General features: G+C 39.2%; 1 protein-coding gene across 6 annotated transcripts in view; it reads right to left on the minus strand.

Moving 5' to 3' along the window:
- grid2 (glutamate receptor, ionotropic, delta 2) overlaps positions 1-25,820 on the minus strand; it is a 444,752-nt gene that overhangs the window by 110,925 nt on the left and 308,007 nt on the right. For all 6 annotated transcript variants that reach the window (XR_015843122.1, XR_015843125.1, XR_015843126.1 and 3 more), the window contains exons 8-9: positions 25,468-25,587; positions 1,024-1,125 (exon numbers count right to left, since the gene is read on the minus strand). Coding sequence is in view for 2 of the 6 variants with exons in the window: in XM_088295450.1 (XP_088151576.1) it covers positions 1,024-1,125; positions 25,468-25,587 (222 nt within the window). In the remaining 4 variants the exon portion in view is untranslated. The remainder of the gene's footprint in view (positions 1-1,023; positions 1,126-25,467; positions 25,588-25,820) is intronic.

The raw sequence follows: 25,820 nt of genomic DNA on the forward strand, positions 1-25,820 counted from the left end.
GAATCTTTAAAAGAGAACGCGGGGTGTTCTCAAATGGCGGCGGTGGCTGCTCCAGGGGAGACATGCCGAGAATTGGACTGACTACCATAAGCTTGACTGACTTATTTGTGTTTTCCCTTCCGAGATCTCCGCAGGACTTCCGACAGGAGACATTATATTCCCCATAATTTAAAACAGTTGCCAGGTGTCTTAATGAAATGCCTCACAAATATTTCAAAATATCCCAAGCAGTGTTCAGAGCAGCCGGTTTTTAGGTTGCTGTCCCGTCTCATGCAAATGAGCCAATGGGCACTACGCACTTGTTTACGGCAGAGTGTACCACAACAATTACTGCTTTACATCACTATGACAAAACCATGAGTGTGCAGGTACATTGATGAAAAATTGTGGGTCCCCTCCTTTATTTATGATCCGAGGTTCTGTTGAAAAGTGTATCCCACATACAGGGTTGTTCAGTTTACAATGGAGTTCCATTGCTATGGGGGGTATCATAGTAAAATCACAATTAAAGAAAATATTTGTTTAAAAAAAATCTAGGCCATAAATGAGAAAAACTAGTCCGGTGATAAAAGAGTGTGCTACGCTGCAGTTTGCAACTTCAAAATATAATTTCAAGAACCTTGTAAATCGAGGATCCCTGTATAAAACGTATAATTTGGTGTGTTTATGTATCAGAAACTAGTACTGATATTGCTAATCTGTGCGTCTAACAACACTGCAACTCTGCGTCGGTTTTTGTCTTTTGATATCTCATCTCATAGTAGTAGTATAGGCTTGAATTGCCTGTTGCACCGCCTATCTTGGCCCCTAGTTGTCACGGTAACAAAAACCATACAAGATGTTGGTCCAGCAGTAGAAAGGGTTTAGATCTTGATCCTTTAAAGAAAGAATGCCTCAAACAGTTTATTAAGATAATTAAATGAAATTGAAAAAAATAACTAAAAAAAAACATTGCCTCCTTTAAAGGTTAAACCAAAGAAGCAAGAGACAAATCAACCTTCAAGTGGTTCAAGAGGTACTTACCAGGACAGTGACCACTCTCAGCACCACTCCTCGCATGTTGTTCTCCAACTTCCTGTCCGTCAGCGTCCCGTTAAGGCCATGAACAGGGTCCCACGTGGCCAGCTGCAGTGAACACAAACAAAACAACGAGTTTAGCATCTACTTGACTTTCATTCAAAGTATTACCGTGAAAAAGTACAATCATGGTTCAGGAGAGAGAAGAGAAACTCCAAAACATAACGCATATGCACCTCTTTAATATTTTATCTTCTGTTGTCCTACTTTCTATTATGGTCTACTTTTGCACGTACAATCAAGTCAAATTGTTTTCCTTTGAAACAAAAAACAGTCAGGTTGATCCAGAGTTCAGTGTGTACCTGTGATTTTTATTTATTTACTTAAAAATGGTCCCCAACCACATTTTCTTTATCTGTGCACCGCCTACGCTTTCAATAAAATATAGCTTTTGGCATCAAAGATCAAACCGTCCTGGCTTCCCCATAGAGAGGAAACTCAGTAGGAAATTATCGGAAGCTGTGAACTCTTCACATAAAATGCAATAAAATAAAATAAACACAGAGACGCAAAGTCCTCAACCGACTGGGCGTTACAGGGGGGTTAAGAAGAAGGCCATCTAATCCACGAGTGAATCTGCAGAAAAAAAACTATATGAATAGAATTGTATTGTATTGTAAAACCATGAGGCGGCTATGGATTTGGAGGCCAGTGCTTGGCCACCCGGGGGGCAGTATAATGCACGCATATATATGGAGACACTCTAAAGTTTAGAGTGTCTCCATATATATGCGTGCATTTAGAGTCTAAACTAAGCTCAGCAAGATGCAGTAATATTTGTCTTTTTTTCCTCGCAAAGTAAAAAGAAAATATGGCAGTATTGACAAATTGTCTGACTACATGTATTGCTCCACTGTTTGTGCTCAATAGAAACCTGCAATTCAGCCTTTTTTTTACTCCTGCCAAACTACTACTAGTTACGTCAGTGGAGTTCACTGCCAACATACAGTGCTAAAGCTAAAGAATTTGCTCACAAATCTCAATAAACTCATAAGTCAGGTCTCGCGTGTCTCAAGGCTCCTCTGTAAAAAGGCAGCGGAAATTAAGCTATTTAAAACAGTCGACCCCATGGCCTAAAAAATTTAATTCAGTACAAATAAAGTCATTCAAAGCAGTAGACCCCTAAAATAAAAAAGTAAATATCTGTACATGCAAATACAATATAATATGATGAACGTTATTGAACTTGCAGACTCCCCACAATAAAACGCAATTAAAGAAATGTAAAAATGATTCACATGTACAGTAAGTGATCTGTCTATATCAGAGCTTTCACTATAACAGACCATATCATTTACGATATCAATAAGATAAAATAAATGATCTGGAAAAATAAATTAAGAAATTCAAAGTTGTAGACCACAATAAAAACGAATGAAATAAAAAAGAAACCAAAAGTAATACAGCAGAAAATGATGTCATTTAAAGCTGTGCCACTCTAAATAAAGTTGAACACTCCAAAATAAAACTGCAAAATGAAAATAAAATGCAAATATAATGAACACATTCAAAGCTGCTGACACTATACAACAATGAAAACGACCATGGAAAGTTACAAACCCTTTAGGTTCCACAAATCCAAAAAACCATATAAATGCAGCACAAAATGATGCAATTCAGAATTGCAGAAACTAACAGGAAGACAGAAGGAGATAATCATTACTTTCAATCTCATTTGTAGGAATTATATGTTCATTTACCTTCTGACCTAAAACAGCTTTTGGCAATAAAAGCCATAAAATACTGCATATATCAAATAAAATATTACATTCTCATATTATAGTAACTTCTTAGACTAAATACTTAAGAGATTACAAACCACAGTGGGAGGCGCAGTAAAATAAAAGATTTTGCACAATATGTTAATTTTCTCCGACTTTTCATTTCGTATGAGGGCAGCATTAGCCACTTATATAACGTGGACGCACATGTGACCGCATATCTGTGCTGAAATAACGGTATGAATAGACATGCGTTTGGTTGTTTGCGTGTGCCCGAGTATGTGCGCGTGTGGATTAAGCAGATGACTCATTTTGGTCTAGACCGCGTTATACTATGGCTTGACAAAGCTAATATCAGCCCACGTTCACTTTTCATGCTTTTCATCAAGGCGCTTTGGACAAAAGCGATACAGCTAATGAAGAGGCATGCAATGCTAACTATGCTATCATCACCTCATTGGAAGACTGCATGATAGCGTTGCCAAAAGATTCAAATTCAAAGGATACATCCATTTATTTTAGTGATATTGCGATCGGCTGACAAAAAAAAAAAATCCAGCCCAGAGAAACAAAATGAAGCACATTAGCAGACAGACACTTTTAATTGAAATAACTAAAAAGAAACTTAATGCCTGTTGTTTGTAGAGTCATCAGCTACGTTTGCTATTAAAAAATGTCTAGACTATTAACATTAGTGTTTTTTTTTTTCTTCTTTGTTTTGTCATTAGAAGCACAGCTTCCAAATGCAATGGCAATAAGCAGCGAGACAATTCGAGTTATGGCGCTTTAATGTTCCATGCGCTTCTCGGGGGAAATCACCACAGCGTCCCTGCAATATCGAGAAAACTATTTTGATAGGGAAGAGCGTTGATTTATGCGCATCACTCATGGCAGCACTTGCACCAGATGACAAGTGAGATGTTGGGTAGCTCACGTTATTCGCTCAGCGTGATGACTTCATTTCATACAAGTTTTCATTATTTGTTCACTACATTTGTACCACTGTGTGAATTTTGGGACTTACTGTAAAAGGACGGATTTTTTCACTTGTTGCATTTTCCATTTTAGAGTTAGTCAAGTTAACCAGAAATGTGATCTCCTGACTCACTAGTTCATGTTTTAAGAATCTAATTAGATATATTACATATGAGTGCCTTTAAATTGCAATGCATTGTACTACTTTGGAGTTATTTTAAGCGAATTTTACTACAACCACGGTGACATCTAAATATATATATATATATATATATATATATATATATATATATATATATATATATATATACATACATACACACATACACACACACACCCGCACGCCCGCCCACGCACAGACTTGTGTGTGTGTGTGTGTGAGTATGGTTACATTGAGCCTTCTCGCTGGCCTTCCGCTGAAGAGAATGAATGCGTTTTGTGATTGGATACTCACTTGGGAGGGGGCAGCGCTATGCGGAATCAACACACCCGAAAGTCGTAACGGTCAACCATTCGAAAATCTAAAATATATTCTTGCTTTTTTAAACCGCAATAGCCGAAGGAGGGTAAGGTGTGGATTTAATTGCAGATACACTTGCGAGTTCTCATTTTCAAGACAGACCTTTCAAGAGAAGCTCGGACGCCCAACACTCAGTAGTGTGTTAGTGCCTTTCTGTATATTTCTCCAGCTGTAGTGTCATAAATGATGGCAATGTGAGGGGGATTAATTCAAGTCGGACTAAGTACCACTTCACTGAAGGCCTACGATTGAAATGCACGGCCCACCACTCAAAAGGTACCACTGCATTTAAATGTAAGACTGAGCTTTTCCCTCTATGCTGCATGCGTTCATTCATATACGAGCGCTTCTTTATTTTTCTGTGCCAATCCCTGCTGCCACTGTTGTGTGTTGTCCAGCCTGCATGTCTTCTCCTCCCTTCTGTCATGGCTCCTCACCATTACACAAAGCAACAGTAGCACCACACAAGCTGCTTAGCCATTTCACTGCTCCAGGATCCCCTCACATACTACCCCCCCCAACACTTCTTCATTTGGTCTCCCCCGCTGATGAGCAACATGTGTCAGCACAGTCTCCAAACAGCTTGCTCAATGAGCCGTCCTTCTGTCTTCTCGTTTTTATTTCACAACTTTTCTTTTTTTTTTTTTTAGTTGTTATTAAATCCCCCCCATAGCTGTCCCTTGTCACTTCTAGCCCATCCCACCACAGAGTAAGAACATCTTGCACCACCAGATGCGGTCCGGGCTGCAACAAGCGTAAATCCTCTGTGCCGTCAGCTCTTATCTTGGTGTGTCCAAAGTGGTTTCTTACCAAGTGGGTCACTTTAAAACCCAACATTTATTAAGCCAAAGCACACGTCGAAAAAAACTAAACAAAACAAAAGACATCCGACGACACACCACTGGACAAAATGTCAAAAACATTGGCTAACGAGTGTAAGAAGACTTTATTCTTCTGCGTGTCATTACAGTGTTACTTACCGTTATGTCCTTGATGGGGAGATACCAGAGCCACAGTTACTGATACATTTTCCAGCCACTTATCAAATGCAAAGCTCTTCAAGGCACACTTGGAATGTTTTTTGTTTTTAACGCAAACAGGTTGTTCATATTAATAACTCCCTGACAATGAATTGAGAACAGAAAATAATTGACACTCCATCAAAATCCAACGAGCCCACAACCTGGAAAGCGATTACAATCAGGTTATTTTCTGGCCAATTGACTGCTTTTAAACTTCACTACCAGCCGAGTAAAAAAACAACAACAACAAAAAAAATTGGATGTTTGCCGTCTTTAGCCGTCAATGGTAGTAAATGAGTTACATTTAATTGATGGCACCTCCTGAGGAGAAAACTCCCATTGTACATAAATATTTGATATTTCCTCCATTCTTTTTATTTTTGTAACATAGTTACACATACATTTTTTATCAAGATGTGAGAAAAGCCAACATGTACACAAATAGAACACTTCTTGTTGACAAGTTACACCTCAGTTGGCCCGTGACATTAAATGTATTTCCTCCTTACTTTCCGCCTTTAAAACATGTACTGTAAATAACACGGAAGGTTCACACGACTTGCTTTGACACTGAAACATGTGAGGAGTAAGGTACTTCGCACGTGTGTCAGTCCTAATGTTAATTGGTAATGACTCTCTCGGCATGCATGTCCACTGGGAAGCACAAACAAAGAGGATCAAAACAAACATGGGTCCACAATTAGAGGCACTGTGTACTGAGGGTCGACGTTCGGTGCAGGACCCCAAGTATTAGGATGTACAATTTGTTCTGTCTGATCGTTTGTAGACCTCCATTCGCTCCCCTTTTCTATCATGCACGCACACACACCCTTACACGCACGCACGACATGGCTGTGGTGAAAGCAGCAAAAACAACATCAACAAGCTCTGTTCTGATTTCCCAGATGAGCTGCAAGCTGTTTTATTTTGCTTGGGAGTGTTTGGATGACGTGCGCAAGTGTGCGTGTGTGCGTGTGTGCGTGTGTGTAGATGTGGGTGCGTGTATCAGGGGAAAGCACATTTCAGACTTCAAACTTTCCACTTTAAACCTTGCATTTTAACAACCGTAATAAGAAAATCGGAGTCTATGCACTTTGATGCAATAATCAATTACTCTCAGGACTGGTTTTGTGCACTGAAACACCTCAAACTGGTAAATTAGTGGTAAATTGTGTTTGTAGCAAATAAAGTACATTAAAAGAAATACCTTAAATTAGAATTTTCCTTCGTCTCATAAAGTATATAATAAATTGATATGACGCGGAAAAAAACTTTTTTTGTGCAATACATGTTAATAGAAATGCATTTATGAGTAACTGCAAAGGTAAAAATCCAAAACTTGTTTATGAATGAACAAATCAATATCATGTTTATTTAAATATATCTATTTTTGGCTTTCTCATTTTTTTGTTTGTTTTTAAAGATAATTTAGAATCACATCCACACAGACTACCGCCCACAAACATGAGGAAATGAAGGAGGCAAATCCACCGGGACTCTTAAGTGATGTTAAGATGCACAGCAGGAATCATTTAAAGGCATTAAACTGCACCAGGCTTATGAAAAATACATGCGATATACATGTGATGTAAGAAATAATATATGAGAGGGTATGTTGAGAAAATGGATTGAACAATGTATCTAACATTTCTACTTTTGAACTCTTACACATGGACATAAAATCATGTTTTGAACATTTAATGTTTATTATTATGAAAATATATTATTTAAAATGAAATTCAATGCTTTCCCTTCATTTGACCAATTAATCAAGTTCGTCAAAGACTTTGTTAGCGCAGAGTTTAGTTTGGTAGTATTAAAATGATACAAACATTTTTATTAAATATTTTCTGCGTACGGGAAACTTTAAAAATAAAAAAAGAGATTCTGTGTGGACAGTATGAACATACAATTTTTTTTTCATTTTGACCCTTTATCTTTTTTTAAGGTGAGAGACCCAAGACGTGACATGGAAAAAATAGCTGTGTACTTACAGATTTTTTCGTGAGTGGTGCACTCAAGTTGACCAGACAGCAAACCACACACAACAAATTTATCAACAATTTTGCATGCCTGTTCATAAAATTACGCTGAGGCCAGCCCACACCACCATAACATAACTTTTCTACAAAATAGTATCGTTTACATACAGCCTTTGTTGATCATCCAAATTGCAATCATTCAGATTGAATATCTTAGCTCAACTGTTTACATGTGATGAGATCTATTCCAATCTGGTGTGTGCTACTACATTTATTCAGAAGAGCAGTTTCACAGATGTGTGAAATGCGCAGACCAAGGGAAATATTTTGCAATTGCTCAAGATTAATGTCAATTTAGCAGCCAAACTGCATTTGGTTTCAATCTGTTGATTTCGAGTGAAGTGTTAAAATGAAGCATTTAATTCCGATTGAGATTCTAAATCGAATCAGGCTCCATGTGAAGCAGGCTACTGTCAGAGCCATATGAGAACCGGGTCTTTGATAATTTGGATCTCAGAAGAGAGAGAAAAATGCTTAGATTTGGACATCTTATCAATATTGACCTTCCTTAAAAAGGTGTATAAGGATAATGGGATGGAAAAAAAATATATGGACACGGCAAGAACACAAATATATGAGTCAATGCATTCTCTCTCTCTCGCACTCTCTCACCCACCCTCTCTATCTCCCCCTCTCCCTAGTTATAAGTTATTTAGACTAATCAACTCTCGGCTAGTCACTGAAGATCCATGGCCACCACCGCACACTCATGTGTGATTTATCAGCTGAATCCAGTCGTGGTGCTAAAGAAGTAGAACAAGACACGTTGCAGGTGGCTTACATTGACAGCAGCATTGAAATTGTTAATCCGTGTGTCTGTCAAAGTGTCAGACAGTCAGTAAATCAGACACCCACACTGTGAGATCCAGCCTCGCTAAGTGTACCCAAGTTGGTAACAGCTTGGAAGAATGATCGACATGGGGGCACTATAGGGGGGACATATTTGATGCAACTCTCGCTATGGTCCTGTCCATTCATAGAAATGTGGGTGTGAGGGGGTTAAGGTCGGGTAGGGTTTCAAAGAGACACCTGTTTATGAAGTTTTCCAGTCCAAACAGGTATAGCCAAACAAGATCAATACCATACATTTGGAGCACTTGTAGCCCTTCACTTTGATCTCACCACCTGCCATTTCGACAGCACTCGTGCAAGGAAGAAAAAAAGAAATTGCTATACAAAAGAAAATATACTTCTGGGTGCGCCACTCTGGGAGCCACCTGGTTTCCACGCTCCATTAGAAATGAAGTTTAACCGAGATGATCTGATGGCCTAACGCAATAAAAAGTACTCACTTTTGAAACTTGGATGAAACTGAAACTCTTGCTTTGTCATCAAAAGTGGTTATTCTTAGATACGAGGCCATCAGTGTTGTGATGCTTCTGGTTAGTGAACAGATTTTTTTTTTTCAATCAGGTAGAAGAACCAACAACTTCAATTTCAGATGCCTTCCAATTATTCAAAAGGAGTCTTACAATCTGGCAGCTGTAGTAATTTAATATTCCTCTTTAACGGTGTCATCAAAATGTAATTTCTACGCAGGCACAGATGGGATGTGATACCTTGTTTGAGTATCACGAGGGTCCGAACAAAGTGGTTGCCTAATGGGTGTCCTTCAAGTGAGGGGTAGCACGTAAAAAAGTAGAGTGGATTTGGAGTTTAAGGACGGCCGCAGAAGTGCGGTGAAGAACACACCCAGAGAGAAGAGATGATAGCAAATCCTCTGCAGAGTTTGCCGCGGTGCATGTCCACATCAGCCTGCTTGTGCGTGTACTTTGTGTAGCCACAGTGTGAGCGTGTGAGTGTGTTGTGGGGATGCAAATGGCTGTGTTGGGGGGGTGGGTAGGCGGGTGGGTAGACAGTACACTTGTGTATTTTGTGATCCATAGAGGCATGCAATCCCGGGCAGACTCTGGCTGCTGTAATCCGAGGTTTACACGCTGTAATGCTGCTGAAAAGCCTGCAGGCCTCGCTGGCAGGGAGGAAGAGTGAGGAAGAAGAGGACGAGGACGAGGAGGAGGAAGAACATTATAGACGAGAAATGACAGAGAAGCTGCGGGTTGGCAATCACAAGAAAATTGGACTGAAACATGAACACAATCCAATAGAAGATAATGAAAAAAAAATCGGCTTCACAGATGTAATAATGAACAGTTTTGATTGACACCAAGAGAGATATTCATTTCGCAATATATTTATTATTACGGCGGCGGTGATGTACAACTGCACTGCATCATTCTGAGCGGTGTTCCCAACTCTTTCCTCCTCTCGTGTAGATTGATTAGGTAACAAAAGTACAGTTGTACAACTTAAAGTTTAAACTAAATTTTCTGGAAATATTAGCAGAACTTAATACAATGTTCGGCTGCATATCGAGTGAATTTTTTGACGTGGGCCATTCATACATTTTTTTCCCCCTGGAGAACTAGGCCTGTCAAGAAAATTACTATATTGACTTGTTGAGGTACCTAATTTTTCAGTACAAATTTCAAACAACTCACCAGGAAACAAAAATATTAAAACCCCCCAAAATAAAATAAATAAATACTGGACTGAAATGATGGTCTTGCCTACTCTAGGTTTAGTCACATTCACATAAATGTAGTTCAGAAGGATTTAAATCAGTTATTTTTGTTCTAAAATAATCACTGTATCAGTGTAAAAAAAAAAAATACTATAATTTTCACGACAGTAAGTGGGAAAATACATAATCTCGAATGTCTTATTGTGACAGGCTTAGGTGAAACCATTTTTCATTTGTTCAGGAAAAAAAACACCTACACAGGTTTTTCAGGAATTTTGTACTATTTTTGGAATATACTAAGACGCCGCCAAAGCCCTGTCTATTAGGGAAGTAGTAATTGGTGTCACGCAAATCTGTTCAAGTAATACATCTCGTATATTATAGAACATTGTATTGTCATGGAGGTTATCCATCCTTCTTAAGTGTCTGTTTTTTTTCCAATGGCTCACACTGTCTATTAAAGCGCAACAAATTTTGGAGGCCTCATTATCGCTTGACAGGTTTTGAAGTGAAAATGTACACACTTGCAGTCTTATACAAACTCAAATCATCTGTCTGCCATCTATTTTCAAGGGTATTGTTGTAAAGATATGAAATGGTTTTGGGATCACAGTTTGTGATATTTTTACAGTCATGCTATTCACATTGGCTGCCAGGATGGCCGAGTGGTCTAAGGCGCCGCGTTCAGGACCCAGTCTCCCCAGGAGGCCTGGGTTCGCATCTCGAATTTCCCCATTGTGGGACTAATAAAGGCATTATTATTATTATTATTGGTAGATTAACAACAAAATAAACTAATCCAGAATGGGGATTGCTGTCCTCAAATATCGTGACACTTTATCCATGTTCTTTTTTTCTTTGGATTGTCTGTTCTGGATTTATTTTCGAACCAAAAGTGTGCGTCAATACAAGTGGACAATAAAAGAATGGAATGTACACTTTGGCATGTTAGCTGTGGTTTGTCTTCATGTGAAGAAATTTGGTTTCCACACACACAACACATACACACACACACACACACGACGGACACCTATGGCTTTTTAAGCGCAGGGCATTCAGAAGAAGTTTGGTCTGGCTTTGACCTTGTGGAGCTAAGCTTATTGAATTTGGGGCTTTTTCTGGTGAGGCATCAAATTCCGCTCCAGATAATGACCCAGTGGGCATTGGTCACATTTCTTATATACCGGACATGCAATTTGTTAGCAATCAAACAAAATCTCTCATTATATTATAGCACACCTGGAAATGGTCCAAATTGGCAGCGTCAAACTACAATTGTAAGTGTCTTGTATTGAGACAAGCCAACCGTGTTCCTGGGGGGGAAATGGCCTCGGGGCCGGATCTGCCCCCCCAAAAATTGCATATAGCACTATGGAGCTTGTATCGCGTTATTTAAACCAAGACAAATGGACGGGCAACATGTGGAGAGTTTTGGAGTTTGGTAATGCCCTAAAATGAGTCTAGAAAGCAGCGAGCAGCAATCAGCAGGGCCATTGTAAATGCCGCGGCCCCTGATCCCACATCCTCCTAATGATCATTAAACGTAGATGCCATGCACCACCCACATTGGATGGCATACTCTAAGTATAAAAAGCCGGGCGATTTTGTGTCATTCATTGCGGTTCATGTTGGCAAATACCCTATTTGGAATTCATCATAGCACGAGCCCTGGAAATTTCACAAAATGCCCATTTTCACCAAAAATGGTGGACATCATATTCAATTTCATGCACGGGTAATTGATACTTTTTTTGTACATCCTGTCATGATGGACATGTCCGTCTCACTGGTGTTTTGGGGGTATTGATTTGTAACATACGGGGGTGGTGCTATGAGTGAGTTTTATACTACTCCAACTAATAATAAAAAGAATACATACATTTTATAGAAGACATTTTGAAACACTCATTTACATTAAACAACAGATATTTAAGTAAAAGTAGTCTGTGTAAAGATGGGCACCCTTAAAATAAAAATTCACTAGGATACACGCAGTCGCAAAGATTAGTGACTTTTTTGCTGTGTTGAGGCAGCTGAAAAGCCGATTTAATTTTTGGAAGAATCAAAATAAACAATTCATAAAGGTACCTTCACACTGCCTGGAGCTCAGGCCCTGATAAGATAACTCACGTGGTAATGAAGGTCACATAAGCGTAGACATGTTATGAGATGACAGCAAATGGGAAAATGCGGCGAGGAAATATTGGAAGAATAAGAGCAAAGGGTGAAATGGGCTGCATATCAAACCAATGCAAATCTGTTCTCTCCACTGTAATCACTTTAATATGTGTCGCCGCACACATGCTGGGTGCAAATCCCTAATGTGTATGCATATCCAGCCAAAATTATACTGTGGGCATCACACAGTCCTGATGTGATGTTCTGGACCTCGGCGAGCCTCAAACGGGTTACAGTGGGTCGAATAAGGGACGAAAACGAAGAATAACTACAACAAGATGCTTGAAATTGCTGCCATATAAAATCAGTAAAATCAAGTCCAACTACAGTATACTTCCCTTCAACAATTCACAGTGAATTTAAAATGAACCAAAAAAGCATATTTTTAAAATGTGTAAAGAAGCTGGTGAAAAACCTCACAAACAAGAGGAGGACACATAAATTCCACAAAAGAAGGCATGAACTGAGAAACAATCTCAGAACGTTACAATATTGAGGCAGACGTGCTGACAGGAAAGGCAACGAGAAACACTCTTATAGGAGAGAGGCCAAAGCTTTGTTTCATGGACAAGAAGTTCCTGAATCCAAAGTAGTAGTATCATTGACCAAAGTTCCATCATGCATTGGGGCACAAGACAAGGCCATCTAATATCCAATATCCATGCGGCCTTGCGTGCGGATGGGACGCCAGTCCAATGACCAGGCAATGCTATCCCCATGTCCTATGTTGCACAACTCCTTCAACACAATTGTTTCCTTGATGGAATCCGTTGAGTTAAGAGGCTCTTGGGGGTTAATGGCTGCTTTGGGAACTGTTATTATGGTAAGTGTATGTGTAATTTTCAAAATCTTAAAGTGAAAATGAGGTCTTGGTAATTATAAGGGCAATAATAGGCTGCCATTTCGAAATAGCTGGAGCCCAATATTTACCAATGATTGGTGGCAGAGTGAAGTGGCCGAGATTGGCCTCGAGATGCAAAAGCCTGCCCAAGAAGACAAGCATTGCTAATATTTATTCAGTCCATATATTATAATGCTCTTCATCGGGTAACTTGATGTTGTAAATCTGAATAAACTCTCTTTCTCTCTCAAACCTGGATGGAAAACCAATGTAATTTTGCAGGAATACAGACCTACTCTCAAGTAAATTACATTTAATAACACCCATGAATAAAGTCGATAATAACCCAAAATAGACATCATTCTATAAGAATTAAGTAGGAATGTTATGAGAATGGGATGAAACACAAAGTTGATAGCGAAAGGTCCTTTACAAGAAAAAGTCGCAAGAGTAAGTAAATAAGAAACAAAGCAGAAAGAAAAAAATGTCATGTGTAAAACAAATACAGTCATAATATGATGAGAAAAAAGTTGTACGCTAATGTACAATTGAAGCTTTACAAATAAAGTTACAGGATGCAATGCTATGAGGGTAAAAATGTTTTAATATTGAGTTTTATGAAAATGAAACTAAGTTATGATGTACAAAAAAAAAATGAGTTGTAATGACGAGACAACAGGAATACATTTATGTTCCACGAATTGATAGAACTAAATCAAAATGTTATGAGAATAAAGTTGTATGTTGTTGAGAATAATTTGTAATTTGATGAGATTGTCTAATAATAATAAGTGACAGACATCCTTCAAATAAAAAAAGTCATATTATTCTGATAACATTATTGGAATGTTTCACAAATAGTTTTCATGCTAAGAGAAATAACTAGTATTATAACATTAAAAAAAGTAATGTTACAACAAAAAGTCAATGTTACATGGAAAAAGTTGTAAGATAGCACAAATGTGACCAAAATAAAATCTTAATTTTACGAAAATATTTGAGAAAAAAAATCATAATGCTATGAGAATAAATGTGTTTTATTACCGAAACAAATTATGCCAAATTAGTGTGACAATGTGACAAGAATCAAGTCGGAATTTCAGGAGTGAAAGGTCTTTTCAACAACAACAACAAAAAAAAAGCCAAAAGTGAAAATGTGAGAAAAAAAATGAAGAAATGAACATGACTAAGATCAAAAAGTCAGAATGTTAAAGGTCAAAGTAACAGTATTAGGAGAATCAACTATTTTGTACCGTTAAAACGAAATCTTAACATTACAAGTACGTTCATAAAATGAGGGCGGAAAAATAGGATAATGAGAATCAAGTAGTGCTTTTTCAGGAAAAGTCATTTGGAACGTCAAACATTAGCCTAACAGTCGGAGAGCGGCAGCTGCTGTCTCTTTCTGGAGACATGCCATATATTTATCAGGATGTATCATGAAGTACTATTAATTGAAAAACTGAGTGCCACCTGCTACTTTGACATATTCTCATCACTCAATGACATGTTTGTCTGTGTCGCCACGACGGCTATCAGGGCCCCAATTTACTCAAAGATTGTGGGCGCTTACGTGAATGGGGCAGAATCCACGTAGCTCCCAAACCACCAGTTTTAAGAAAACCCCTAAAAAAATGCACCGTCAAAGAGAACAAGCCATTTTCAACACGTTAGATTGGTGGATAATTTGAAAAAATATTAGAACCACATGGGGACTGACCAAGAGTACTGTGAACAAAAAACAAAACAAAAAAAAAAAAAACAATGGAAACTTACCAAATTTGCTCATAGGAGGTTTCCGCTCAATATACAAAAAGATTAATTTAGCACATGGAATGTGAATTATTAAATCTGAGCTGACTGATTTTGTACACTTAAATTCCACATTTACTAATTCAGAATCGGACAAAGTCAAGCCTTGAGACCAAAGTCTTAGTGGATCATATGCAACATATCCACCAACAGCACTCCCAATTTGTTAGAGTGAACACGGACGGAATTTAGCAGCAGCTAGGTGGGAGTCAATCAGGCCTTTGGTGTCTACTGCACTTCGTCTCCCTCAAAGTTCTCTCCATCAGCGGACAAAATGGGGGCCTCCGTTCACAAAGCCATGGCGTGTCTAACATAAGGACATGACCTTGGTGTGAGACACTGACGGTCGGCCAGCTCTGGTTTTATTTCCTCACTGATCACTCCCTCGTTACCCGCCGCTAGCTCCTGTATTTACTGCCGGGCCACAGCCAATTAGGCCTTCATCGCCCCCCATCCGTCAATCCACCTTTCTCTGCCTCACTGTCATCAAGCATCAAATGTAGTGGCATGATGAGACATGCATTGTTGTAGACGACTGCATCGGGCAACCTCCAATTATTTGTGGCGCTGTACTGACATGTATCGTCATTTCTTTAAAGGGAAAGTCAACCCCCAAAAATTCTTGACAATAATATGTTCTATCCGCCTTCACTAGTCTAAACATGGCATTCTGATTAATATTATATTTGCGCAGTATGCGTGGAGCAGAAAAATGCACTCACTTCTAGCCATTTCTGGGGGCAGCCATTTTGTCTATTCTGTCGACTGATCACATTTGCTCAAGGCTCAGGAAACGATCAATGACGGCCCACCTGTTTTCTGAAACTGAGCGATGATTGGTCGTTACCTGAGTCCTGAGCAACTGTGATCTCATTTCCAGTCGACAGAAGTGACAAAATGGCCGCCCCCTGATATGACTAAAAACAGGTGGATATTCCACAAACAAATTAATCAGAGTGCCATGTTTTGACAAGTAGGCATGCAGTAAACATATTCTTGTAAAGAAAATGTATGGGTTGACTTCTCCCTTAGCAACATATTTGTAATTGCACCTGTCGTTTGCATAATTAGGGGACTTGAGTCACATGACTTGGCTCAGTCAGACTTAAGTTGCTAATTTACATGACATGGAACTTGCCTCACGTTGAACGACATGCCATTTTATTTGAACCTATTTTGCTAGAAAGCCACCCCCCGCCCCCAAATTCGAAAAAATAACTATAGAAAACGGATGAAACGTAAGGTTGTCTTTTACAGATGCTGATGGGTGTATGAGTAAAAACAAAGTCATGCTCAGTTTAAAAGGGGAACATTTAGCTCAATGTTGGTGAATATATCAGAGTTTTACACACACCAAAAAACACATTCACGCATGCGCATGCACACGGTATGCCTTGGGCTTCAATGTGCAATGGGATTCCGAGCATCTGGGGAATAAAACTTCTCCGAGCTTGCCATAACACCGAGAGAAGTGCATGTGACTGCCAGGCGAGTTGTTTGGTGTTACTCCGCACTGTTTGCATGACTGCCGCGTTTGTAACGACCCAACAATGAATGTCTCACCGAAGGCATTGTGTGACAATGCGCAATTGTTAATAAACAAACAAACAAAAACCTACACCTCCCTTTTTCCAAATTGTATTACAATAAAACACATTCCATAGTCTTTTATCTGACAAGTAAATCTATATCACAATGTCCTTTGACAGGAGGCACAACAACATTTGTAGCCTCAGTTACTTTGCAGTAAAGGTTTGCAGTGTTTTGCTAGCATTGTGTCAAACACACAAGAAAGAGCAGGTGACAGGCCAGTAGACCAGGAACCTCCAGCCACACCTCACAAGACTCCCCTGAAGCGGGCTGATGCCCTGATATACAGGTAAGCCTTTTGTTAGCTCAGAAATGCCAAATCTTTCCCAGACAGACCAACATACTGGAACACTCAACCAAAGATCTCATGATGCCCTGATCCAGGTCTCGAAGGTCATGCTCCAGGAGAACAAGCCTCATGAATTACTGGCAATCTTGAGACACATGCATGACAAAAAGTGGAAAAGTTGGGATGATGATCACATTAGGTGCTGCCCGACTACAAAAGTTGCTCAGCCCAAGAGCACTAAAAAGATACCAGGGGACTAATAGGTCTGCCAGAAACACCCAACCATGTCCCAGCAGACTCCCCAGTCGCTCACTGATGCCCTGATCCAGGTCCTGCTCGGGTTTTGATATTTCAACATACCAGGCAGTGGAAAATCAATATCCAAATATCCGAATAACCGAATACTGGAACCGATCTGAACAGTACTGTGCCAACCTTATTTGTTCAGTAACCAAGTTTGTAATTCCATTGACTCACATATCAAATCAAGTTTCCCCATCTGTTCCAAACCTTGTCAAACTCCTGACATTTTTGTTGCACAGTTTTAACTAAAAATAAAAAAGAAAGCAACGTAGTATATAAAAAACAACATAAACCTGAATAATAAAGTGGTTTTATAAAGTGTTCGCGTGTTGTATGTGTACCATTAACTTATTTAATCTCAGCCATTTTCCCTGGCAGAAACCCCTCAATCCCAGCATTTTTCTGGATTTTGCAAGGCCAACAGAATATTGCGTTCTAATGCTATAAAAACACGTTAGTATGACGCAAAAAAAAAGGCTAACACGTATAAATACGTCTTTGGGAGGCGGGGACTACGTTTTTGAAAAGGTTCGTTTTTTGGATTGAATGAGTCAAGGGGCGTGGCCAAGTAGTAAAATCAGGGCCTAAAGTTTGAATCGAGTGTTCTCATTTTATATTTTTAAGATTGACTGCTTGTCCTGTTTAAAAGGGTTGGCTTGCTCATTCCTTGAAAGCCTCGTAAATTGGTTTCTTTGTAAATTTAGGAGCCACTGTAGTGGAATGTGGACCACAGTAAATTGCAATGATGACAAAGCATCATGCAAGATCTCCCCTTAACCAGCCTGTGAAGGGAACCGGATGTCAATCCAAGTTTTGTCCTTGATGGTATCTGGGGAAAGCCATACCAACAATGTCCTAAAATAAAAACCCTCTTGGAAATAAAGATTTTTTTTAATCTGCAAATACTGCCACACTTAAGCAGATCAAAAGACACCAGAGGCATTTTGTCAGCTTCAATCAGCGTCTAATGTCTGCTGTCCTGTGGTTGACTAGAATCAAGACTTGCTGGTCAGTGTGAGTGTTCGTGATGTGATGCGACCTTCCGGCTACGACAAATTGCTGACATCAATCGGGTGCTGGAAGAAGCCGGTGGATGCTCAAGCGCAAATTCAACGAAGGAAGCAGACGGTATTCCAGATTGTTCACCGACAGAGGGAGGCTCAGAGAGGCTTGCAACACTGGCGCCTTTCGCTGGAAGAGGAAAACGCCATCGAGTACTGGTTAAAGGTTACTTAGATCACACTGTACATTGTGGACGTAAATGAAAAGGGAAATAGGACAAAAATGTCTTGTCTGTTAAGAAATTCAGCTGCGAGCCACCACACTGCCTATGATGAAATGCAAATAGAATTCCAACTTTTTTCGCTTTGGGGAAGTCAGGAAGGTTAAACACGGACTGTCAATGGGCAAATGTAAGTAAAATGTAAATTCATGTCCAATCGGAAAGTCTGCTATAAGAAACAAAATAAAATGAAAATGCAATTTTGGGCTTTTGTCTACTACAAAGTCAGCCTTGTGGGACATTTCATAGTCAACATTTAAGTCATTTATAGGATTTTATCCATTAGAAAAGTGAGCAGAGTAAATCACTACATTACACTGCTCATGGCTGCATTTCAGTCAAAATATTTACTTTTGTGTGCTCAGAATGTTTTGGTTTAGCATTGGCTAAATTTAAGTAAATTTAGGACTGTGTACATGATGAACGTCCAACACGACACAACCAATGTAGAAATGTATTTTTTATTTCAAGGTCTTTTGTTTCACATTGTGCAATAAACAAATCACAAATCACAAACCATGTGAAGAATTAGTCGGAAATCATACAAACAACTTTGTTCATTAGGAAATCCAGTCCACCATTTATTAACAGCTAAATGGAAGTAAACTGAAGGCTTTTGTGCATCAATAGTCAGCTTTGAGAACTTCAATGCAATAAATGGTTACATGGAAGTCACATTTTCATGACTGTTCACTAGGAAAGGCACTTTCGTGAAGCCCTAATTTATTACTGGCATATTTGAAGCACAGTCAATTTTGTCGGAGAGAAAAGTGAGGTATGGGAACCACTACTACTACTACCATTGCCTACGCTTAATACAATTTTGGCTTTTGTCTGGTAAGGAAGTCGTTTATGGCGAAATGTAAGGTTCAGCCTTTTGCCAATTGTAATCATGGATTTTGGTGAAGATTTAGTGGGGAATGGACTCCAACAAACTTCTAACGTGACAAAAATGATGATGATGATTTATGTGTTTAAAGCGGTTAAACTGTGCAAAGGGAGCAGTAGTGTTTAGCACAATCACCAGGCACCTGATTTTCATGTTCACTCATTTTATTTTTTTTGTCAGAGGTGCTTTGCCGCAAAAACTGCAAAGGCTTAAGGGACACATAACTCAAAGAGGGGGGAAAAAAAGGTGCTGAAGGAGAAAACAAAGACTTGCTGAAATGCTGTACAATAGTTGCCGACCGCTCACCTTCTCCGGTGTGTACGAATGCAGCAGCCACATGCCGTACAAACTCCCGCGATCAATTTCCAGTGAATAAAGTGAGGTGGAACGCTCACGCCTCATTTGGTCTGATCGAAACATTAGGCTGTCTGGTTGTTAAACGTTGTAAAAAATAGTAGTAATATTAATGACCAACAACAATAACAACATTTAAAAATGATCCGCACATTTATCAAGACAATCCCATTGGTTCGTCCTTGGTTCATGATCATCAAGAAAATTCTGATAAAATTCCCCCAATTCAACAATTTCCCAGATGTTCAGACGGACGAGTTGTCTTTAGTATGCGATTTAATTTTTTTTCCCAGTATGACGCTAATCCGCATAAGGCTTCCATTCATTTTGAAGATGTAATCAATAAAGTTGTCCAATGTAATGGATGAACTTTCATTCATGGGTACAACTTTTCTTTGCCTCATTTTTGCGCTTGTGTTCAGTCTAACTTTAATCCATGCATCGTTCACAGGAATCTCTGCCTTCTTCTTAGCCTTCGTAACTCATCCATCCCTTGCTCTCTCCAATCTTCCACCGAAGCTAGCAGTTAGGGGAAAGGCCCACTGAATAAAGATGTATGCAAATCTCCCAAACAGGCTGGAACACAGGAAGGGAACGGGGGAGATTTCTCTGTCGCCGTCATTTATTTATTTATTTTTTTCACATGTTCACCCCATCGGCGTTGTTCCTCTTTCTGCTTTATTTAACGTCACCTCTAACTGACTGTGTCTCATTTAGTAAAGCCCAGTATCTCTCTCACGTACGTGTTTTGTTGGTTTTGTGCGTGACTCTCACGTTCCACTTTCATTACCCTGTAGGACTGTTTTTTTTTGTTTGTTTTTTTACATAATTGTAATAATCAGTTCCACTTGCATTGTCCCTCATGTGGTCGCCCGAAAAACCCCTAACAGCAAGAATTTTAGCCCCTTTAGCCCTTCGGAGCTTTACAACCCCCTCAACTCCAAACACCCTCACTTTGTTTGTTGTTCAATGCCTGTGGCTGCTGTAACCTAGCCGCATGCTTTGCTTAAAAAAAAAAAAGGCTGTATTAATTTAACACCTGATAATTATTATTTTCCTGTAAGCAAACGCGGTGTATTTGATGTTATTAATAAAATATGATCTGCCCTTTAAGTTTCGTGTTCTATTGGGTAAAAAACAAACAAACAAAAAAACAATTATTGTTTTAACAATCTCAGCACTGAATTGATGAGGAGGCAGGTATTGATTTTTTTTGCCCTCAAAAACAAACCACAGCTTGTATACCTCTTAAAATCAGTGGATTTAAATCACAGGGAAGTCAACAATGTGAAACACGACACTACCAGCTTCTAAATGTGAGGAATATTTTGAATTTGTCAGCGATATGAACCAATACACTGCCATTTGCTAAATGTAAGCAAGGAATCAATATCTCTCTCCACTCTCTCTCTCACTCTCACTCTCCCTTCCTCCCCCCTCCCTTCCTCCCCCTCCCTCTCTCTCTCCCTCCCTCCCTTCCCCTCGACAGACAGACAGGCAGACAGACAGATAGATAGATAGATAGATATTACTTGACTCCCATCTATAGGCCCACATTTACAGTATACATCGCTGGAGGAAATGTGCTCTCACTTTTATTTTATGAAAATGAATGGAGCCGTTTTGTACGTTACATCTTCATCAGGGAGGGGAGAAAACAAATCTGTCAACAGCAATTTGTCCGAAGCTCCTCTGTGTCTGCATGTGTGTAGTGTAGTAGTTGCCCTCTGTGTTGCCTACTGACGGTCATGTAGTATGACGCTAATTGCCATGCAGAGCCAAAAGGGTTAGCTTAGCATTTCCAAACAAGCCAGGAGATTTGTACATCTGTCGGCTTGTGGGTGTTTCTTTGCATGCATTTTACGCAAAGCCGCCACATTAAAATATCGTCTTTCAATCCTTCAGCACTCCTAATGCTTCTCACGAGATGAGTCAACTTTTCTTGGGGTCTCCAGAGTGCCACATGTTCTCATTTCTCTACAATACAGTGCAGTAGTTTAAAGGGATCAAAGGACAGATGATAATTGAAGGTGACCCCAATTAAAAACAGTGCAGTTGTGAGGGTCACTCTTCCAATTGAAGGAGAATGTGTGAGAAAAAGAATGTTATGGCTCTAATACCACTTAAGGTCTTTCTTCAACTGGCTTAGTTAGGAAAAAAAAAATCGACTCAATGTTAAGCACTAGATAGATAGACACTTTATTACATAAATAAGTAACGTTACAAATTTAGGCTTGTCCAAGTGTACAGTAAAACCATTATAATGACAATGGTTACATTTAAATACTTTTTTTGTTCTCTTAGATTATTTTTGTGAATTACTACATTACAATTGCATTTGTCATGTAAGTGAACTACAACACTCGCAATGTGTAATTGTAAGTGAAAAGTAGATAATTGTCGATTAGGAAAGTCATTGGATGTGATCTACAACACCTCCGATTGTTAAATGGAAGAAACATTGACAAATGAGTCCACTTGCAAGTACAACTCAGGTTAAGAAAGTCAATTAAATGAACAACACTACAACTACAATGGCTTAATGTGAGCAAAATGTACAACCTCAAAAATTCGACAAAAAAAGGCAAATAGGCCTACGACAACATGAGTAGGCCCAATAATTATGGTTGATATGGAATGGCATGGAGTGCCTCAATAATGTTACCATTTCAAGTGTGGGAAAAAAATTTGTTCTTGCATTTATTGTTGGTTGGCTGTTAGGCCGTCTCTGAACGTTAATTTTTATGTAAGAGAGCCCTTTGTGCTGGAAATGAAATAAATCACTAGAGGCGCTTATTCAATTTTTTTTTTGCTTCAACCCTCTTTTTGTTGAATAGCGTATCTATATGAAGCACTAAATTGCAGTTGCCCCACTTCCACCACACAGTGTGAAAAGAGAGCTCTGATCTGAATCATCTTTTGCTGTTATAAAGTATACACTACATTACACTATACATATACAGTACATATAGTTGTATTTTCCACCTCTCTTCCTCCACTCCTTGATTGAACAGTTGTTCCCTCTCCCTTCACCTTTGTCTCACCTACTCGGCGACAACTTACCTGTGCCAATACTTCAAATGTATAAATGTGAGGTCATTCTGGCCCCTTCTCGGAAGTCATTTAAGATGGCACGGATATCTAACAAAGCAATTACACATGGGGGGACTTGGCCCCTGCCGCCGCTGTAGCTACATGTAAGCGAATGCACAGGCCGCCACATATAGCCCCTGAAGCTAATGGAGCAGAAAGCCAATTCTAGCCCAGTGTACTGGTGATAATTATGACCGATCTCAGATGTCGCCTGCCATTATTGCCGGCACTTGACAAGTCTATGCATGAGGGTGAAGTATGATGGCAATGAATGTCAGAAGACATGTTAGAGCGCTTAATGATTGACAGGATGGAAAGAGGATTGGATGAGAACGACAAAAGAAGAAAAAGAGGAGAAAAGTGAGGTGCTCAAGAGAAGCTAGAATGCGGTAGACAACCACAATGGATCCCACATGACTTCACTTTTAGGATTTAAGTGGATTAATTATAGTTTTTATTTGGAGTGCGACCAGCAGTTTCTCAATTTCTGGAATACAATCCCTCAGAGCACTTCACGCAACTTGACTTTGAGCCAACAACTTAACGGATCCACTACTCAACCACTGGTTCAATTGATGCGGAGCTGATTTATTTATTTATTTTTTTAATCATCCACCAGGAAAGTCAGGTTTGTAAAACAGTCGACTATCAATTACATAAGTGATGCAAAATGTAAAATGACTTTTTTTTCCACTTGGAAATTCGGCTGCATGAACCATATCAGTACTGATGCTAACGTTTAAGTAAAGTATAATCTATACATTTGTCCACAAAGAATGTCACCTTTGAGAATCAGGACTTGACCAGCATCTAAATTTAAGTAAATGTGTACTTTTCCCTACTTTAACCACAAAACATGGTAAATTTAAATAAAATCTAAATATTTAACCTTTCCCAGTCAAGACGTCGACTGCTGTGTTAGCTTCCCTGCCATGTGATCAAAAGATTGATTGGTACATGTATGTTATGCCTTGACGTTACTTCAAGTTACCATTGTAAAACATAAACTCTGAATTACGCATTTAGACCAGCAGTATATAGCCAGCCTAACTTGAAAAAAGTAAACATGAATTTAAGATGAGTTTAACTAGTACCCTGAGAATTAATAGCCATAATTAGAGTGCATGCGTGTCTGTACAGCAACGTGCACAAACACATTATCATATCATAAACGCAACCTGCCCACACAGACCCTTTATATATCAACATCTCAGTGCTTGGAGCCTGTTGTCCATAATTCAAAAAACGCTAATGCTGCAAGCACAGTGTGCAAAAAGGCTTCAGGATGCAGCCATTGTTAATATTTTTACAAGACAACCATCATTACTCAGCATGCAGCCGTGTGCAGAATGGGAATAAATTTGGCCACATGCGGCAGTGGAGTAGAGAGATGAAATTGATCACCGAGTCAGAGAAGTAAAGCACTCTAAAAGCAGCCGGAGTTAAAAAATGCTTTTGGCCATGCTCTGCATTCAAATGATTACAAGTACAAATTAGCCAACAAACATGAAAAACAGTGTAAAATAAAACCATGAAGCTCAAAATTGTGAAGCAGACGTGCAAACAGGTTTCTGACGGGTGAATTCCATGGTACTTTACAACTCAGTCATGCATGAAGAGAAACTCTTAATTAGAGCTATGTATAATAAAATGTTACACGCCACGTCTGAACTGCGTTTCTATGGATGCAGCATCAAAAGGCAACACTCTCACCCGCATTTAGAGGGAGTTAACGTAGAGACGTTCTTAAAGCAATATTTACTCGTCTTTAGTCACTTGCTTCCATGATTCATGTTATTAAATAAAAGATGAAAATTATTAACCAAGGGGAATGATTACCACAGTAGTAATTAAGCAATTTCATTCGGCGAGTTGGGCTTCCTGTAATCATGCCGTGATGTACAGATTAATTTTCGCCTGTGAAGATATGCTGCTCAGTACACCATCTTCCCTTATCTCCACACTGATACAACTGGAATGGAGGATGGAACTACAGTATGTGTGTGTGTGTGTGTGTGTGTGTGCTGTTGCACTCTCTGGACCTATCGAAACACACTCGCCCGCCCTCTCAGATCAGTCTGCAATGGCTTGTTTCTCGGATGTCTTTGCAAGATTATCAAGAGTGATTATTCTGCAGTGGAGTGTGTAAAGAGTGTTTTTTTCCAGGAGGAGACTTGCAATCTTTGTTGAAGATATCATTGGGTGTGGTGTGCTGTTTTAGTGATTTTGAGAATACCACTCACAATAACAACAATAAGCACACACTAAAAAAGAAAATTAAATGTCAATGGGTTTCCAGACTTCTGGCAGTCAATGCAATGGCGGTTCTAGACCAATTTTACTGAGGGGGCCAGGCTGGGGCCAGTAGGTTTTCAGAGGTTCATGTATATGTCAACTCTCCAAATACTTTTGAGTAAGTGGAATTGGCTTGAATTCTGATTTGGTGATCCCTGTCTTAGAAAACAGCTTAAATAAAGCTCAATGTCATCCCATCACAGTAGTTCTATGTCAAATCCACGGTCGTAGTGTACAGCTTTTGTTCAACCACACCATATTAATAAAAAGAACTGTTCAATGCGTTCAATGCAATCAAAATAGTGCTGTGACGATGTATGCACAAATACTTGTATAAAAAAAAAAAAAGTATAAAAGTACCTCATGTAAATGTCTCTTATTTATCCAATTAACATTGAAAGAGAGGCGAGTTGTTGAGCCAAAATAAACACAAGTAGCCAAACAAAACAAGAACTACATAATAATACTCTAATGCTCGCTATAAGCCACGTCGAATAAATAAATAAATAAGAAGCAGCACAATCTTAAAGTGGGCAACATAAAAGGAAGCAGGGCTGCACTTACTGAATACAAAATCAAACTAAAAGCAGGCAGGTAAATGAGGACTTATGCAAATCCACTCATGCTGTTTGTACAGACATGATTAGTGGTTTATTGACTTACCCTGCTGAATCCTCGCCCACGGTCCTCTCCGTAGTTTGTTCCCAGGATTTCGAAGAAGATGTTGGGGTTGGTGCCGTTGTCGGTGAACTCCAGGAAGCTGGTGAGGCCACTCACACCAAACTGCAACCACAGAACAAAACGTTCTTTTTTACAATTGTCCAACCAAAATTGTTTGGAAACACACACATCTAATGTCAAATCAATGAGCATTGACTTTGCATAACTTTTTTTTTTTGCTTCAATTCCTAAAGAAAGAACAATTTACCATAGAAGGTACATAAGGTCATCTCATTGTTCTGTATTGTACTGTATCTCATTGTACAAATTCACGGCATACATTTTCTATGCTTTCG

The sequence above is a fragment of the Idiotropiscis lumnitzeri genome, chromosome 1 (assembly GCF_059441095.1).
Source record: "Idiotropiscis lumnitzeri isolate Australia: NSW breed Sydney's pygmy pipehorse chromosome 1, RoL_Ilum_1.0, whole genome shotgun sequence".
NCBI classification, from domain to species: Eukaryota; Metazoa; Chordata; class Actinopteri; order Syngnathiformes; family Syngnathidae; genus Idiotropiscis; species Idiotropiscis lumnitzeri.